This window comes from Caretta caretta, chromosome 9 (assembly GCF_965140235.1).
Source record: "Caretta caretta isolate rCarCar2 chromosome 9, rCarCar1.hap1, whole genome shotgun sequence".
NCBI lineage: Eukaryota > Metazoa > Chordata > Testudines > Cheloniidae > Caretta > Caretta caretta.
Window position 1 is genome coordinate 2198000 of NC_134214.1, and position 19345 is coordinate 2217344.

Consider the following 19345-nt stretch of genomic DNA (forward strand, 5'->3'; position numbering starts at 1 on the left):
GTATGCTCTATTCAATGAAGAAATGGATGAGAAAACACAACATTATCATGACAAGTTTCAGAGTAACAGTAACTTCATCAAATGCATACTGTGGAAAACATTATCATGGAGGGACTTTTAAATGTGCAGATTGACCACCAACATGTAATAGGTTTCAGAGTAGCAGCCGTGTTAGTCTGTATCCGCAAAAAGAACAGGAGGACTTGTGGCACCTTAGAGACTAACCAATTTATTTGAGCATAAGCTTTCGTGAGCTACAGCTCACTTCATCGGATGTAATAGTGACATTTAACAGTAGAGGGCGTCAAACTAAAAGACAATCCAGCAAACCCAGAAAAAAGTTTGCTCCTGATGAATCTGATCTGAAGCCCACTGAAGTTAATGGAAAAATTCCATCAACTTCAGGGGCCCTTTGAGTTACATATTGGGTTGGGCTATTAATACAAGGATATCAAGTTGCCAAAAATATAATAAAGCATAAATGTTTAGTTTCTTTTAAACTGCTTTTTCATTATTTTCAGTGTAGAGAAAGAACCCTCCATACCACAGACTCTTATGAAGTGAGCTGTAGCTCACGAAAGCTTATGCTCAAATAAATTGGTCAGTCTCTAAGGTGCCACAAGTCCTCCTGTTCTTTTTGCGGATACAGACTAACACGGCTGCTACTCTGGAACCGTTCACTGGAACAAGAGTCTTTCCATTGACTTTAATCAGAGTTGGATTGGGCCGAGAAAGCGGAATAGCTACATGGACCCATAATTGTCCCTTAGAGCCCTGCGTGGTTAGGACCCTCTGCATGCATTATGCTCCCCTTGCCACACAGAAGGGTGACTCAGCCACCTCTGCTTCACCCTTGCCCTTTCCCCTGACCCTGGAGTCCAGGGGTCTGTGCTGGGAATAGCAGCAGAGACTGGGCAGGCAGGGGAAGGATGGGTGATCATTTTGCCAATCCCAACCTTTAAAAAAAATCACAAGCAGGTCTCACAAGTCACGAGATTGTCTTTAAAAATCTTGAGACTTTAAAATGATGCACTGGAGGTTCATATATTTTGTCTCCTGGTTTTAGAGTCATTAGAAGACACCTGTTCAATTTCCTCTGCAGACATGAGGGATAGAAAATGAAAGTTGAGATTCTCAGGTAACAACTTGACTTCTGGGATAAAGAGAAACACCACATATCATGACAGCTGGCAACACCATAGGTGGGATGGAATGTGGTGTGTTGGAGGTGCCTATGGTTCCCTCTCCAGCCCATGGAAATCAGTCAGAAAAGATAACAGTTTGGAGCTGTAAAATCTTTTCCGAAGTCCCATTCCCTCTCGGGTAGCCTTGCCCGGTGAAGCCCTGGTAGCATGGCCCCACTACACCCAGATTTTAACCATTGTTTCTGACAAGGGTTTGAATACTATGCAGTTTTGCCAGAGCCTCCATTTGCATTTACATTGCATCCTGTGCCCGTTCGCTGCATCTGACCCTGGCAGACATTGGTGGCAGTATAACAGTTCAGGGGGACTGCACCTGTATTCCCATTCTGTGGGCTGCCAAGGGTACCCACTCTCAGGCTTCCAGCTCCCCAAACATCACCTTTCTTGGGCAGAGACATGGATCTCTCTCCCCCTCCTGACTGGGGTATTTCCAGGCTGAACAGTCTACACTGGGACATCCAAGACATACTGCCTAAAATGCTAGCATCCGTGCATTGCATTCCCGCCAGAGGCTATGAACAGCTTAACAAGCTGCACTCGAATGTTACCATGCAGCAATTTTTAAGGAAGTACATTTGTTCTCAAGACAAAAGCATTACAGAGAAAACGTTAGAAACCATACAAGAACCTAGATGCATGCTGATAAGCTTACCAGAGATCATCCAACAAAGGCTCAGTAGGTGTCAGTCCTTCAAACCCACACAGGGGATTTTTCTATCTTTACAAGTTCATAACATCCTATGCTCAGAACAGCACATCCATGAATAGTTCCATCTTTCCTTTATACAGCTTGCGCCTTTGATCTTCAGATGCCAGGAACAGGTAATCAGCACACAGTGGTTCGCTCCTCAGGGCATAACTTCAAAAAGCTGAGTTTTTGCATAACTGGAGATGGAAATTTGCATTCGCCTCCCTCTGGAGATTTCCAAGAAAACCACTTGACAGTGTTTGTCCCAAAAGTCCACTCTTCTGACTCATTGGTCAATGCAGTCCTTTGAACATCATAACACTTCCCAGGGTTCACATCCCATCTGTCCCTTAGAGCGGTTGCATACAATCCTGGCTCCCAATAATAAATAACCTTTGCATTTAATACAAAAAGACACTAGAGACACAAACTTAATTCAATAAGTTTTTTTTTCAAGCATATTGCAGGAAATTGCCATCTGTCACAGGTAGCATCAGATAATTTTCCGTGTGGACTGGCCTCCGTCTCTTCACCTCTCCTCTTTTTCTTCCTCTGAATCTTCTGGTCATGGTCACTTCAGGAAGTGTGACATTGGGCCAGAACTTGCCCAGTGCTGGGGATATTTGGATTTGGGGTTCTCCTGGGCCCATCTCAGATGAGAATAAAATACTAGTGAGTATAAAATATCTTGGGAAACTCTTGATTCTTACATAGTGTTTCAGCCATATTACAATAATTAGAGGAGTTGTGTTTGCTTGTTTTTCTGTGGCTCAGTTCCTATCTCTATTTCCTTCTATTTCCATGCTGTAGTCATCACCACAGTGTCCGATCCTTTGCTTGTTAAAACAAACATAAAAACAAGGAAGAGGGAAAGAACCAAAAAAACCCAAAAACCACTGGTCAGGACAAATAATTAAAATGAGTGAGAGTTACCGAGATGACTGAGAAGAAATGTTGGGCAAGTCAAAAGGCAAAGGAAGGGCAAGAAGAGGCAAGTCTGACAATTAAAACCATCCAAGAGACAAAGGGAAAGGAGGGGGCAAATTGCTGTGTTGCCCCCGTGCCTGCTTCGTCGGCTTGGCCCCAGTGCTGCAGTCAGATCCACCCATGAGCAGCACTGAAGTCAGTGGGGCCCCTCCGGACTCCAGGGTCCCCAGTGGCAGGATCAGGGCCCAGTGCTTCATCTAGTTTCTGCTTCATCCAGTGCTTCACACTGTAAGACCTGAAACACTTTTGGCATTCATAATAATAAATAATGACAACCCTGATAACCCGATATGGGCCCCAACCCTGCGTGCTGACTGGTATGGTGAGACTCTGGGTCCACCTGCACAGAGGAGGGCCATGATTTGGAATGTTAGGGCCCAGTCCTGGTTCTCCCACTGAATAGCATGTAATCAAGATTGAGCCCTTAGTTTCAACAGGTTGCTAAGTATGTAATAGAAGAATAATGATGCCTGCTTTTCTCTCTCAGGCACACTCCCTAGCCCAAATAAATCCCATAATCTTTCAAGGTGAAGTATTCTCCTTTTGCCCTCCCCTTAAGGCTCCCTGCCAGCAGTACTTGCTGCAGAACTGGAGCTGTGATTGGAAGTCAAGTCATGGCAGACACTCAGCAGATCTAACTTTTTTCTTCCTCCACCACCCTGAGCCGGCTTTGTATGTGGGACGTCTCCTTCCAAGCAGCAACTTCAGTTAACAAAAACAGCAAAGAGACGACAGGAGGGACATATACACCTGAAAACAAACCCTACAGATGGAGAGGAGCTGTCTTCTCAGAATACTGGTCGTGTCATAAGCAAGGTGTGCACTTAGGAGTTCCTTAGCATGGAAGGTAATTAATCACTTCAGTTCAAGGAAGTGACACTAACCCTGAAGATCTGTCCTGAAGGTGTTTTAGAGGACTCCAGAGCAAACACCATTTCATGGGGGAAAAGTTTGCCAGGAGTCACCATGCATTGCTCAGCAAGGGAGAGGAGAATGAAATGGTAAGTCACTGTCTTTCCTCTTATCCCTCTCTCAGCCTGGAACAATAGTCTTAGTGTGTTCTACAGCAAAATTCTACAGCCCAGAGTTTAGCTTTGGACAGTAACCAAGGGCTTCATTAATATTAAAATAAATTGACATGAAATTGTGTGGAATCAGTTTTAATCAGTTGGCAAGGAAGGGATGCCTGCAGTACCCTCAGAGGTTTGATTCCAGCTCAGATACGCAGACCCCACCTAGCTTTAACCGAGCCAGCGCAGATAATGAGCAGGGAAGGTGCCGCAGCATGGACTCCAGCATAGGCTCTTAATCCAAATAAGCACCCAGGGTTCCAGTGGGCTTGTTTAGCTGTGTTGAAGCCTGTACCGCCACATCTTCACTGCTGTGTTTAGCTGTGTTGCTAGGCTAAAGCTAGGGCGGGGATGCCTACCTGAGCTGCAGACATACGGCCAACTGCAGTGTAGACAGACCCTGAGAGCAGCGCTCCGAGGCAAGAGAAGAGCTCTCCACACAGCCTTCAAAGACAATGACTGATGATTACATAGCACTATACAGGTGCATGCCACTTAACAGACAAAGAGAAAACGGGGTCCTTCTCTGCTCTGAAGAGTATACAATCTACAAAGGGATGGATTCATTGAAAGATTAGGGCCTAAAACAGGACAAAACATCTCATTTTTAACCATTGGCTGCTGTGCAGAGTGGCTCCACAAATGCCTCCACTGGTCTTGCAAAAAATTCTAATTGTATTAATGTGACAAAGTGGGAATTTTCTGAGATATTTTGAGGAGCTGCTGTGTGCCTCAGTTTCCCCTATATGTAGCATGGTTACCTAGTGGGTGAAAAGGATCTGTTTGCTCTCAGGGCAGGCTAGGACACAGGTGTGAGCGGCACTTCACTGTCTGGGACTAAGTGGGCCTGAATCCCCATATCATTGGAGAATCCGTGAAGACAATGGCAAATTCAGCCACCGGGACACTCAAACCTGGCAACCGAGACTATGGATTGCGCCACCACTGTGGAGGGAGCCAAGCAGCATTTTTCCAGCTCTGGAACAAATGCCTGAGTGTGTGAGGTGGGAGTTAAGTGTTGGCTGCTGGAGGAGTCGGGGCGGCGGGGCGGGGGAACTGAGAATCTGACAGAGCAGGTCAGACTAAGTGACGGAGCAGAGGGACAGAGCTTTGGGCTCTCGGGGCTAACCAGAATGGACTCTGCTGTAACCTTCATTTCTGTAGGCTAACCAAGGACTGCTTATACTGTGTTGTAGTCAGCTAATAAACCCTACTGTCTGACAGTGCTGGCTGAGTGTCACTGCAGATACTGGTCCAAGTGCATTGCTCCCTCAGATTGTACCAGTCTCCCTCAGGGGTCTGTCTCAGGGGGACTCAGAGCTCAGGATGTGAAGCAGGAATGCAGAAGGTCCCAGAGGGCCAGTCTAAGGAGGCAGTGAAGCTACGTGGCTTACTCAGGAGGAAGAGGGGGTCTGGCCCACTGACAGGCTCCTCCCAGAGACCGTTTTAAAGCTGGGCCCAGAGCACTGATCCTGGGGATCCCTGACAATTACATTTTTAGTTTGTTTTTAGCATTAATTGAATCTTCCGGAATCAAATTATTGGCACACATTTCTTGACTCTTTGGTAAAGAGTGTAATAATGTTCCTGTTTACATTGTGCAGATGTCTGTTGTTTCAGACTGAAATACCATTGACAGTTTAAAAGTATGTTGACGGCTCATTTGAAAACTGGAGAAGATAATCTCATTTCTCAGAGAAACTTTCTATCCACCTTTGTTGGAGGCTGTGTGGGGAGCAGTAATGAGAAGAGATGTGAAACATTTCTAAGGTGACGTGTCCAGCGTTGTCCACTCTTTGCTGCCCTAGCTACGGCACAAGTGACAATGCCCATATGTTTAAGAGCTGTCCACCCTTCCTCGTGTCCATCATGGGACTGTTTGTGTGACTAAAGCCTACTTCCTTGAATAAGACTGGCAGGAGTGGATCTTTCAGAAGCTGAGGTTCATTTCCCTGGGGTCCCACAGAGCCTGAGCTTGTTGGCTTTCAGGGCATCTGGCAGACCCAATCGCCTTTCACAATGATAGTGGAAGGAGAAGAGTCTTTACAGAACAATATTTGCCTGGCAGAGGGTTGGTGGGTGGGTGGGTTAGGAAAGGGGATGGTTTGTTTTAGGGATTATCCTTTTTTCAAGAGATGCTGATCAAAGGTGGTTTTAATAGATTGTTCAGAGCTTTGCTTGGTGTACAGCAGGTGGTGAGTGGGAAAAGAAGGCTGCACGCTACTTTTGCATCCCTCTGATCTCCAGGGTGGCTATGGATTTATTCAACTCCTGGCATAATTTAGAGCAGCCAAACAGATTATAAACAGCCTCCTAGAGCCATTACATCAGCCAGGGATGGTCAGAGCACAACAAAATCCAGCTATTTCCCCCACCATACATACAACTAAGATATACTCAAAGACCTTACTCCATGCAGCATAACAAAGAGAAGGTGAGAGGTGACTTGATCACAGTCCAAGTATCTGCATGGGAAACAAATATTTACTCAAGAGATTTCAATCTAGCAGGGAAGGGTATAACATGATGCAGTGGCTCGAGGCATAAGCTAGACAAATTCACACAGGATATAAGGTGTACATTTTTAACAATGAGGGTAACTAACCATTGGAACAATTTACCAAGGGTCATGGTGGATTCTCCATCACTGCTAATTTTGAAATCAAGATTGGATGTTTTTGTAACTGATATGCCCTAGGAATTATTTTGAGGATGGCCTGTACTATGCAGGAGGACAGACTACATTAGTAGCTCTCAAACTTTCCAGACTACTGTACCCCTTTCAGAAGTCTGATAAAGAACTAGATAAATTCCTGGAGGATAGGTCCATCAATGGCTATTAGCCGGGATGGGCAGGGACGGTGTCCCTAGCCCCTGTTTGCCAGAAGCAGGGAATGGGTGACAGGGGATGGATCACTTGGTGATTCCCTGTTCTGTTCTTTCCCTCTGATGCACCTGGGATCGGCCACTGTTGGAAGACAGGATACTGGGCTAGATGGACCTTTGGTCTGACCCAGCCTGGCCATTCTTATGATTTGTCTTACATACCCCCAAGTTTCACCTCACTTAAAACCTACTTGCTTACAAAATCAGACTTAAAAATACAAAAGTGTCACAGCACACTATTACTGAAAAAAATCACTTACTTTCTTATGTTTACGATATAATTATAAAAGAAATCAATTGGAATATAAATATTGTACTTACATTTCAGTGGATAGTATAGAGAGCAGTAGAAACAAGTCATTGTCTGTATGAAATTTTAGTTTGTCCTGACTTCGCTAGTGCTTTTTATGGAGCCTGTTGTAAAACTAGGCAAATCTCTAGATGAGTTGATGTACCCCCTGGAAGACCTCTGTGTACCCTCAAGGGTACATGTACCCTTGAGTGATCACAATGTTCCCTTCTGGTCTTGGAATCTATGAATCGCTGTGGTAAAGTTTTGAAGGGGATGATGTAGAGTCAGGTACATCAGCAATCTACCCACCAAAGCAATCCTTCATATTGGAGGGATCCTTAGCTGCTTTACTAGGGGAGCTTTGACCCCTTTGCATTCCCGGAATGGTGGAAAGGGGCTAGAGCTGGGACCAGTATTTGGCCCTGTAGCTTTCTATCCTTTGACATAGAAATATTTGAATCCTCGCACAAGATGGACACTGAAAGGCCCAATTCTATTTCCACTGGAGTGACTGGTAGTTTTACTATTGACTGGGAACTGGAGCAGACCCTTATGAAAGAGTTCCTAGTTGTTATCTTATAGACTCCACTATTAGATTCCTTGTGAGTCCTTCAACCTGTCTTTCAAATCTAATCCTATTACCTGTTGTTATAGGAACAGCACTTTTAAACTGTTGCTCTCAGGTTACCATCCTGCTGTCAAAGCAGAAAAAACCTGGTGATGGGATTGACAGAACTGCAATACTCGATTGCAGATGTTTGGGCTCCTCACGGTTTGGTAAGGCCAGTTTCTGCCCTGAAGAGAAGACTGATACAAGAATTTGCTTGGCATTTACATTTACCTTCCGCTTTACAGGTCACTTGGAAAAAAAAAAGTTATTTTAGCCACAAATAACAGTGGTTTACATGACAATTGTGTAAATAATCCTTGACAGGAGGGAGCGGTGATGGGAAATGATTAACAACAAATTCTGCTTCTTGCTTCCAACAAATCTGTTCTCTGTATAAGCAAAGTTTCTGGCAACAGCAGCAAGCCTGACAGCTTTAGATTAATTGGTAAAGCCTCATAACACTATTGCGAGACTTAGTTTACTGATAGGTAAACTGAGGCACAGAGGGAGCAAATGACTCATGCTTGGTCCAACAATAAGTCAGTAGCAGGGCCACGGAGAGAATCCAGGGGCCCTGGGCCATAGTCACCTGCTTTAACCTCTAGCGAATGCTCACCCATTGATGTTAAGTATTCACTTTCTTTGCAGTAGCAAAGTAATCATTATTTAGCCTAAGTGGTTAACACATATTTCAGGAAATCTGCATAACACTTTCAAAAGATGTGACTGGGAGTTTACACTCATAACTTTGCGGGATATGAAAAAATCATGGACTGAATGTAGACACTGGCTTTATGGCTTATTACAATAATCTATAACCCACTAACACCCCCAGCTGCCTCTTTCCCTTCCTCCCTACAGCTGGAGGGGTGTTATCATGACAATAATCGTAGACTTTATGGACTCTGTGGATGCAGTTTCTGTTCTTTGTTCTGTAATTGGCCTGAACACAGCTGAAACCCTAAGAATTTGAGGCATAAATAAATCTGATACTTACATGACACTTTCTCGTTCCTTCCTTTTCTCAAACTCAGAACAAAAAATGACCGAACAAAATGGTTTTCAGTTAAAATTGCCCAGCAGCCATTGCTCTATGACCCAGCCTGGGGCAGAACCTGCCACCCCTTGGGAGTTAAATGATCTCCTCTCATCTGTCTCTCTTTCTCCAGCCTTCCTGACCTCTGTGCTGCTTTTCATGCTGTCAACCATGACATCCATCCTGGGACTATTTGCAGGAGTCTCAGAGAATTGGCCGCCTTGGTTTTGCTCCCATCTGTCATTTTTTTCAGCATGCAGCAGAAAGAGAGGCTGGTCTGCTGGATAGGGAGTGAGCCCTGAAAGACCTGGGTTCTACTTCCACCATGGACTTCCTGTCTGAAATTCTGTTCTTAAAGCACGGGCCTGGCATCAAAGGTTTTTAGGCACCCAAGATGCAGCTAAAACAGCGAGGAGTCCGGTGGCACCTTAAAGACTAACCAATTTATTTGGGCATAAGCTTTCGTGGGTAAAAAACCCACTTCTTCAGATGCATGGAATGAACATTACAGATACAAGCATAACTATACACTGGCACAAGAAGAGAAGGGAGTTACCTTACAAGTGGAGAACCAGTGATGACAAGGCCAATTTAGTCAGGGTGTATGTGGTCCACTCCCAATAACTATCAAACAAAGTGGTCCCCCCCCTTTTAAAAACTCTCCAGCTAAAAGGAAAGGGAACAAGGGTTGTTGTTAAAATGAAAACCTTATTCAATACGTTACATTTCAAATGGTTTAATTTTTTTCCTTCTTTTCTGTATCTTTAATAAAAAAAGTTTAAAAGATTTTTAATGGCGTTTGCCATGCAGCCAGGCAGGCTGAAGTCTCTGTATACCAAACCCTGAACCTTGTTTAAAATGGTTTAATGTTGGACAGTGAAAGGGTTATGTTATCTCCTTTGACTCTTTGGGCCCACCTATTCCATCTAAATTAATACAACTGGCCTTAGACCCTGTCTACAGTACAGCTTCTCTTGTGGTTGTACCCAGATTGTGACTTATCAGATTTTGACAATTCCACTAGAATCTCAGATGTTAAACAGCAGCTACAAAAGTTAGACATTTTAAAATCAGCAGGTCCAGATAACTTTCATCCAAGAGTTTAAAAGAGATGAGTAGCTGAAGAACTCACTAGACAACTAATGTTGATTTTCAATCAGTCTTGGAGCACTGGGGAAGTTCCAGAAGACTGGAAGAAAGCTAATGCTGTGCTAGTTTTTTTAAAAAGGTAAACAGGGGGACCCAGGTAATGATTGGCCTGTCAGCCTGACATCGATCTAGACAAGATAATGGGATTCAATTAATAAAGAATTAAAGGAAGGTAATGTAAGCAATGCAAATCAGCATGGATTTGTGGAAAACAGAACCTGTCAAACTAACATTTTTTTTTATGAGATTACAATTTTGGTTGCTAAAGGTAATAGTGTTAACATAATATACTTGACTTCTGTAAGGTGTTTGACATGGTACTGTGGTTTGAGCTTTGGCCTGCTAAACCTAGGGTTGTGAGCTCAATCTTTGAGGGGCCCATTTAGGGATCTGGGGCAAAAATTGGGGATTGGTCCTGCTTTAAGCAGGGGGTTGGACTAGATGACCTCCTGAGGTCCCTTCCAACCCTGATATTCTATGATTCTGATTAAATACTAGACCCATATAAAATTAACATAGCCAGTTTTTAATCCACTTAATGTGTACTAACTGAGAAGTCTCAAAATGGAATTGTAAATTCAGCCAAGTCTATCTTGTGGGGACGGGAGCCCAGAGCCAGGGCTCTGGTCCTCCCCCTATGCCCCAAACCAGCTGAGACTGATTCACTTCCAGCTGCCTAGCCCCTGCCCTGCCCGTTGCTTCTCCTCCGGCCTTTATCTCGCTTCCTGGGCCATGAGTCACGTGGTTGCATCCCACTCCTGGGTCTCAGGTTACGAAGGGGCAGCTATAGCATCGGTGCAGGCAGCTGGAGCAGCCTCCGCAAAAGTCACACCCCCTTATGCCCACCACCCAGACATTGGTGCAATACACAGGGAAACTGAAGCACACACACACATTCATGCAAAACAGTAAGACTCACAAAGGTTCACATACAACATAAGAAGGGAAAATCCCCACTTCGTTGCATGGCCCCCCTCAGTTTTTCTCATCTCCAGACTAAACAAACCCAATCTTTTTAATCTTTCCTCGTAGGTCATGTTTTCTAGACCTTTAATAATTTTTGTTAATCTCCTCCGGACTTTCTCCAAATTGTCCACATCTTTTCCTAAGTTTGGCCCCCAGAACTGGACACAATACTCCAGCTGAGGTCTTACGAGTGTTTTCAGTAGAGTAGAAGAATTACTTCTCGTGTCTTGCTTACAGCACTCTTGCTAATACATCCCAGAATGGTGTTCACTTTTTTTGCAACAGCATTACATTGTTGACTCATATTTAGTGTGTGACCCACTGTAACCCCAGATCCTTTTCTGCAAAGCTCCTGGGCTATATCGCTTCCGGGCTAAAGCATGGCAGGTGCTCAGCCCAGAGGTGACATTTTCTTCTCCACAAATCAGAAAAAAAACATGCATTTTGCTGTTTTTGAATTATAGCAATGCAAGAAAAAAAGTGTCAAGAATTTCCCTTAGTCAATTAACTTTCAAAACTAAGAAACAAATACTGCTGGAGGTGGTTTGTGAGTATGGCGTCACTTGCCCATTTCAGGTTAGAGCTATTTACTTATAAACTATCTTTTATTAAACCTGTATAATGGCTCTGGTCCAGCAAACTAGGGCTTTGATGAATCATCAGCCAACATCATCACTAACCTCTTCTGCAAAAGAAATGGAATATTTTATTCTAAATCAAAATAAAGATGGGTTCAACCCAACCACCCCTACCCTTGAACCCTGGGAAAGTTCAGACTAGGATCTGGATCCAAACTTAACCAGCTAGGTTTATCTTTGGACTTGAACCAGAATCTCTTCTCCAGACCTTTTCAAACTTTAGGAAAGCATCACTTTGGATCTGAATCTGGATCCCAACTGCATAGTTTGGGCCCTGCTCTCAGAAATGAAAGAGAAGACGTTGGTGTCCCATGTTTATCTTCCCCCTTCTCACTTTCCTTTGTAACTCCTTAACATTCAAATTTAGGAATGTCAGATGCCTCAAAGTGCAAACAACTGGATCTGAACCCATGTCAGTGCTCATTTCCACAAGGTAAAATATGCACCCTGCCAGGACAAACTATCAATGTTACAACAGCTTGAGGGCATCACAGAACTTCTCTTGTGGGAAGAAGATAAGACATGGAGCTGAATTCTTTTCCTGGCTCTACTGGTGCTTAGTGTTTCTCTGTCTCAGCTGTATAATAGGGATAATGATGTTTACCCATAAAGTGTTTTAAGAGCTACAATGTCAGGAGCTTTATTTGTGGGCCGGTGTTCTGGGACAACAATGGCCTGGAAATGTGCTTTGTACTTAGGTGTGGCCAGATCTCTGCCACTTGAGGATTATCTGTCATGGTATTTGGTTCAATGGCTTCCTGAGCAGATGAACTGCAGAGTTTCCCCCACCCTATGGTTCTCTGACTACCTCCCCTCTAATGTCCATCTCTGTGGGTCATGGATGATGAGCAGCACCTGCTGTTTTGCCATTTGATGCCTCAATCTGCTGCATACTTTACAGCACCCCTGTCCCAAAGCTACCAAAAACAGCCTGACTGACTCACAGTGCCACAGGACGCACCCCAAATGGCAGATCCACCTTGACATTCTGCAAGAAGAAATCACTGCCTCCCAAAATGCATTACACTGGGTGGAGTCACTTCTGCTTGCCTCTATTGTGTTATCATTTTAGGCTTGAGAAAACACGTGCATAGTGCCTCATATGACCTGGCACTGGAGCCCGGCATGTTCAAAGCAGGGAGGAACCGCTGCCAAATGACAATGGATGGCTATAATTGGCTGTCCATACAGGAACATCCCGGGGCATCTATCCTTTCCTTTAGTACTTATTTTAACCATAGACTTCCTGGCTGCTCAGATGGGTGTAAGAACACAAGGGAGTGTCTTAGACACCAGGACAACATGCATGTGGTGTCAGCCTCATGATTTCTCACCCTGGTATTTAAATCCTGTGTCTCCCGGAAAGGACCATTCTAGTTTTAGCATGTTCAGATGTTAATTGGAAGAGGTTGAAGAGGAGGCCGAGTTAGTGATTCTGCTTCTCCCTGGGAGTTCTCTTGGCAGCTTGACAAAATGGGGGGAACCCGGATCACTGCTAGATGGAGCAACAGGTCTGATAAGGCAGCACTGAATTTCAAGTGCTGAAGATGATTATTAATTATTATGGGTTAAGATAATGGCCTGTTAACAAGACTCAGAGCCCCAACATTCGAACCATAATGGAAGGTGGTAACGGCCCATCATTCCCCTACGCTTGGAAAGGGCAGAGGCCATGAGGCTGGGCTGCTGACTCCAGCCTAAAGCTCAATATTGTTCCATCCAGGCCTCCATGTTTTCTACAAATATGGCCTAAGGCTGTCATGCAACCAGGTGAGTTTTTTGTGGCTGGGAGTTTCACAGCACAATGCCTTTTAACCCCGGGGGCATTCACAGAGTTCTGGACGAAAGGATAATGTTGTGTTCTCAACATTTCTTTAAATAAAATGCTTCTCATTACCTTTTCTTTTTCTTTGCTCAACAGGAGATATTTGGCTACAAAACCCAGGGCTGCCGGAAAGCCATGTGCATTGCTGGATACATTTTGTCCTGTGGGGTTCTCCGGCTTGTGTTTTACTGGAAACCAGCATGGGATGTGTGGGCAAACTGCATCCCCTGCAACTTGCAAGAAGCAGACGTCACATTGCTCAGAACAACAGTGGGTGCCCATTTTCCTTTGTAAATTACTTGCTAGCACATAGAGAATAGGAAGTAGAGGGAATCCATATAAGCTGGATCTCTCACACTGCCGATGCTGAATAAAATAATAAAAATAACAACAATGTACAGTGGGCAACTTTCATCTAAAGGACCCCAAAGTGCTTTACAAGATACATACAATGCATGTGGAGTAGAGAGCATCAGCCACATGGACAGGATGCTTCACAATAATGTAGGGAGAGGCCCCATGTATCTTGTGATTCCATGACTGTGGCATTTGCTGGGGAATCTACCCTTTGCTCACCCAATGCCAGAGAACTGTGCTCCAGAATCTTAGCTGTCTTTTATCTGAGTCTTCTCTTTGGATGGTGTCCAAGATGTCTACTCCTCCCCATTTCAGCCTCCATGTGGGTCTGTCCCTCCCCACTGATGTTCGTGATGGAGTTTGGGTGGAGTTGTGGCCATTCAAAACCTTTCTCAGATCTCAAGAATGCTGAGCTGACAGAACTGGAGACTGAAACCCCCTGGTTACCCACAGCACAAGTGCAGCTGTGGCTCCATATTGCTGCCTGCCAATGTGCTTCAACTCTTACACAAAGGGACCATCTCTAGGGACGGAAGGGGAGCTCATGCTCCATGTCCAGTCAGTCCTTGCTCCCTCTGATGAGAGGGCCATCCAGGCTGTTAGAATGGAGGTTTTATTAGCTGGATTCTTGTCCACTGGGAACTGCACTGTCCCCATTAACCCCAACTTTGTGTCCTGTATGCTACCAATAACCAACAAGAAACAACCCAAAACTTCACTCCGAATTAAATCTGAGCCTGAATATTCTTTTGAGGTTTGAGGTCTAATCTTGCCTTTTTAATCCCAAGCTCATCTTGCATTTGTAATTATGGGTTCTCATGTGTCATTTTAAATGGATTTGCCATGCCAAGTACTTTCCAAACAAATGAGATTTTAAATTAGCCTTTATGTAATTAAACAAGGATTGAATAATATCTAACATTCTTGTTATCAGGGGCCTTTGTCAAAGTGTGCCTTGGGCAGCAGACAATTTAAAAGCTCCTTCCTGGGTTCTTTGCATCAAAACGGCACTTTTGTGTTTTAGCGTTTATCTGATTAGGTTGCTGTCATTGGATGGGAAGGGGGATTTCTCTTCTTCAGCTTATCCAATCAGCATTCATAATTTATCATCAGCTTCACTGTGACGGGTTTACAGCTCATCACCACAGAGGCTGGTTAGCTGACACATTGACTATCAAAGAATGTTTCAATCCTGGACAAACTGTGAGCCCTTCTCTTCTTTTCTGCCTCCTAGCTCAACTGCAGGGCTGGCGTATTAGCTTCATCGACAGTGATGAAAGGGCCATAACCTTTTATTCTTTTTGTTGGTTTTCCTAATTTTAATGAAGCAACTGGCTTTCTATTAATGTTATTTACCTGGTTCTGCATCTTAACTAAGTGTTGCAGGGAGGACAGATTTCCATGCAAATACCAGAGTTTGTATTCACATGTGAGTTGAATGCTTTGGACACTGATATTTGCTCACCTTCCATTACTTTAGGTTACTCATATTTAGGTTACTCTACATTTTGAGGTTGCTGGAGGATGTCACCATTACTCCTCTATCTTTGCTTACAAGACTGGTACTCAGCCTTCTCCATCCCCTCCCCATTCTTCTTTGAGCCTCCCTCCCACCTAGCTTAGAACCACCTTCCACTATGGGAAGGGCAGGGTGATCACAATCCTCAGGTCAAGAATCCTTGGCCTACAGCATGATATGTTTTATGTTGCCCAACGCCCTCCATACCACTTCAGCCCTGCAACAGGGCTGCATGGTGAGTGGGCAGAGTGGCCATGAAGGAGGGTCTCTGCAACCCCTGTACACAAAAGAGGGGCCTCCACAACTGATCCAAATAACCCACTATGGTCCCTAAGGGTGAATCCAGGGCAAGGATGTGAGATCCACACTTTCATGGGTCCAGGAGCACAGCCCCATAGGGGAAGGGGCTGCTCTTGTACAACATGGGATTTCTGGAATACATTCCTTCCCTTCCACCTCCCTTTGATCCATTCCTTCCCCACCCCCTGCTCAGGATAGAATCATAGAATCATAGAATATCAGGGTTGGAAGGGACCCCAGAAGGTCATCTAGTCCAACCCCCTGCTCAAAGCAGGACCAATTCCCAGTTAAATCATCCCAGCCAGGGCTTTGTCAAGCCTGATCATTTAGTCATTTCATTTAGCCTGATCATTTAGATACTCAGACAGGGAACAGGAACACTGCATGTCTTTACTGCATGTCCGGAGGGTGGGACTGTTTTGCTTAGAAAGCCCCTGAAAAGCCCAGGCACAGTAAGAAGAAAAGGAGAACGTCTGTGACACTGCGTGATCGACACGGTATTGTCTATCAACTCTGAAATGTCAATCAAATATAAATGTCAGACAGCATTCTGCTCACCAGAATCAAATGCTCAAAGAGAAGCGTGTGAAAAACAAATGCAAGTCCTGTACAGTCTAAAACCTTCTTTAACCTTTGTTCTTGTTAATAAAGCCTTAGACAATGAAAAGTGAAACCCCACTTTTCATGCTGAATGTTCCAGTTCCAGACCAGATCTTTGGCTGGTGTAAATTAGCATAGTTTAACAGAGGACAATGGAGCTATGCGGATTTAAAGCAGCTGAGAAGCAGGCCCATTACAGTTCAGCGTTATCATTCTCTAAGCCAGGGACTGTAATAAACATGCTTTCAGGACCTCAACTATGTGCAGGATTTCTTTGTGCAAATTTATGATGGCTTCTGGTTTCTGTTTCTCTAGGATGAATTTCAGATTTATTCCCGGAAGAAGGTGACATGGATCTCTGTGTCTGCACTGAACAAGTTTAGATCAGATTATCCAATCATTGCTGATGAAAACTCCATCATAAACAAAGCCATAATGAAACCAGATTTAAAAGTAAGTGACTTTAAAACATGATTCATATAACAGGAGTTAACATGTTCTTATCATGACTCCACATGCAAAGACTTGTATGCGGGCCACCTGAGACATGCCCCAGAATCCTTTGCACTAATCAGAGGCTGCTTTGGGGACATGCAAAACAAACAAACAAATAAATAAATAAAAATATGCGTGTGTGTGTGTGCGGGGGGGGGGGGGGGGTGTGACAGGTTGAAACCTGTTTGTGAGACATGCCTGAATTTAACATGGAATTAAGAAGCCTGCAGCTGCATGAGTGCCGTGGTCAACAGGTAGAGCTAGCTGAGTGAAGATCAGGGTACTCTACTGGCCTTCTCTGGGAAAAGACCTGTCAGCCAGGCCCTCTCCCTCACTCTCTGGGGGCAAGGCCATTCCTGCCTCCCCCACTAAAAAGGAGGAGGGGAAAGAAGACCTGTCATTCCTTCTGAGGGAGGTGCTGCATCAGTATTACAAAGGAGAGGGGGAGGAAGGAGGGAAGAGATGGGGTGGAGAACCCTCCAAGAAGCATCTTGCTGTAAGCACCCCAGAAGCCCCAGCCCTGGCGCAGGAATTAACAGACTGGTTTATAGGCTGCTCCTGGCATTAGAGGAGAAACTGGCTGTAAGTGACTGAGTAGTTGAGCTTCCACACCACAGTGAACACAGGGAGTGGGAGCAAGATCCTGACCCCAGACTTCACCCCAGACTTCAGCTGGTGGCCCAGTGTACGGCACTAGCTGAGAAGATTGAAGAGTGAATGAAATTGGAGATTTCTTGGTCTCCTCCCTCGCTCGGTGCTGCTATTTCATCCCCTCGCCCCAGGATGGCTGCACTCTGTCCCTGGCTCTGGAAAACATTTCAGTTTTTTGCCTTTGGCTGCACCAAACTGCATTTTACAACTGTTATTCCGAGGTAGGATACTACATATCCAACTGCCCCTACTAAGGCCTTATCCTTCTTTCCCTCTGCAAACGGTTCAAACACAATTTGGAGAGCCAAGCCAAGGAAGACTTCAATAGCTCAGACATAGGTGAGAGGTTTATTGCAGGAGTGGGTGGGTGAGATTCTGTGGCCTGCGTTGTGCAGGAGGTCAGACTAAATGATCATAATGGTCCCTTCTGACCTTAATATCTATGAGTCTATGAGTCTGGGGAGATGGTAGGTGAGTTATTGATTTGAGGAGATCTAAAAGCCCTCTATAGATGTGTGTAAGCACCATTATCCCCATTTTACAGATAGGGCAAGTATCACCTTGAGAAGTTAAATGACATGCCCAAGGTCATACAGTAAATCAGTGTAATCCCTGAAACTAGAAGTCCAGGTCTCTTGATTGCCAGCCTTTTCCCCTAGCCCCTAGGCCACAGGGCTGGGAGTCCCATGCAGAAGTTATATGCATCTTCAGTAACTACATTCCTGACTTGTTAGCATTTATTTTGATGTCTCCAATAAGGTTTCTAGCCAAAGCTACTGATACAGTTTTACACCCTTAACTGGGTCTGAACAAAGCTTTATTTCTCCTGGGAATATATAAACATCCATATGTAAATTTAGTGCCAGTTACTTCAATCCACAGGCATAGTGTGAAAGTGGAGAGTGACTCATAACATTCTTCAGGGGATGGAATTAATCATGTTTTAAACCCCCCATAGTCCTCAAATAACAGAGCCTTTCAGCAAATCTTGCATATCCGTCAAAACATTTAAGTAGACAAACAAGTTTTCAAAGCGGCCAAGAGCAAATAGCATAATCCTCTAATCCCAGGTCACAGGCCCCTTCCTAAAAGCCAGTATAAAATTGCCGTGCCTTCTAAACTATTTATTGCAATGGAGAGTTATTGTAATGTTACAGTTTGATTCTGCAAGGAGCTGAGCCCTTTCCTCTCCCATTCAAGTGTGCAACGTCTCATGGGACCGGGCCCTAAGAGGGTAAATCAGAGAACACATGAGCAGAGTTTTCCCTCCACACTTCTCATGAAAGCAAATGGCCTTGAATGTGACATGGTATTCTATGGCAAACCAGTGCAATGAGGTCATAGGCCTGATGCTCGCGGAGCTGAGGAGAGAGGATACTGGATTCTATACCAGTTAGAATTTCCAGGGGGCTGATGGCTCCACAGGTAGGTACACTGCATCGCCGTAGTCCAGCCAGGAAGTGAGAAAAGTTTGTGTCTCTGAAGCTGGGTTATTGTCCACCAGGAGGGACAGAATCATCTAGCCAGCCACAAGTGACAGTGTGGTGGTACACGTGAGAGCACTTAGTGTCAGTGAGAACTTCAGGAGCACTCCTAAACTCCGGGCTAAATTAGACAATTGTCAGTGTGTATTTTCGACCAAAGGAGACTGCAATGTGGCTGCAAACGCCTCCAAGTGCTTTCTGTGCCCTCCCCAGCACTATAATCAGTCTTGCTTGAATTCAGCCCTAGTTAGCGTCCCTATATTTATAGAACTATGAGTAGAAGTGAGCACGTTTTTGTTCCATACCTTGCAAATGCTGCTGTTGTTCTTTGGTTTGGCAGGTAAGATGCATCCAAGTGCAGAAAATCCGGTATATTTGGAACAACCCTGAACAACAGTTCCAGAAAGTTGGGTGAGTTTACCTGCTGGGTACAAAGTTCTCTAAGGAAATGGAGCCTCTTTTGGAATGACATCATCAGGAAAACTTTTCCTCTGTCTTCTAGGTCCCTAGAAGACAGTCACACTTGTTCAGATATACACGCCAAATTTGGTTCTGGTTTGCGATGTGAGGAACAGGAGATCAGGTAA

At 44.6% G+C, this 19345-nt stretch overlaps 1 protein-coding gene across 1 annotated transcript in view; it reads left to right on the forward strand.

The window, feature by feature from the left end:
* Positions 1 to 3476: 3476 nt before the first annotated feature.
* The window catches only part of LOC125643199 (putative cation-transporting ATPase 13A4), a 73992-nt gene continuing 58123 nt past the window's right edge, over positions 3477 to 19345 (forward strand). The window contains exons 1-5 of the mRNA XM_048865481.2: positions 3477 to 3881; positions 13449 to 13622; positions 16444 to 16581; positions 19099 to 19169; positions 19261 to 19341. Of these exons, the coding sequence (XP_048721438.2) occupies positions 3819 to 3881; positions 13449 to 13622; positions 16444 to 16581; positions 19099 to 19169; positions 19261 to 19341 (527 nt within the window). The 5' untranslated portion in view covers positions 3477 to 3818. The remainder of the gene's footprint in view (positions 3882 to 13448; positions 13623 to 16443; positions 16582 to 19098; positions 19170 to 19260; positions 19342 to 19345) is intronic.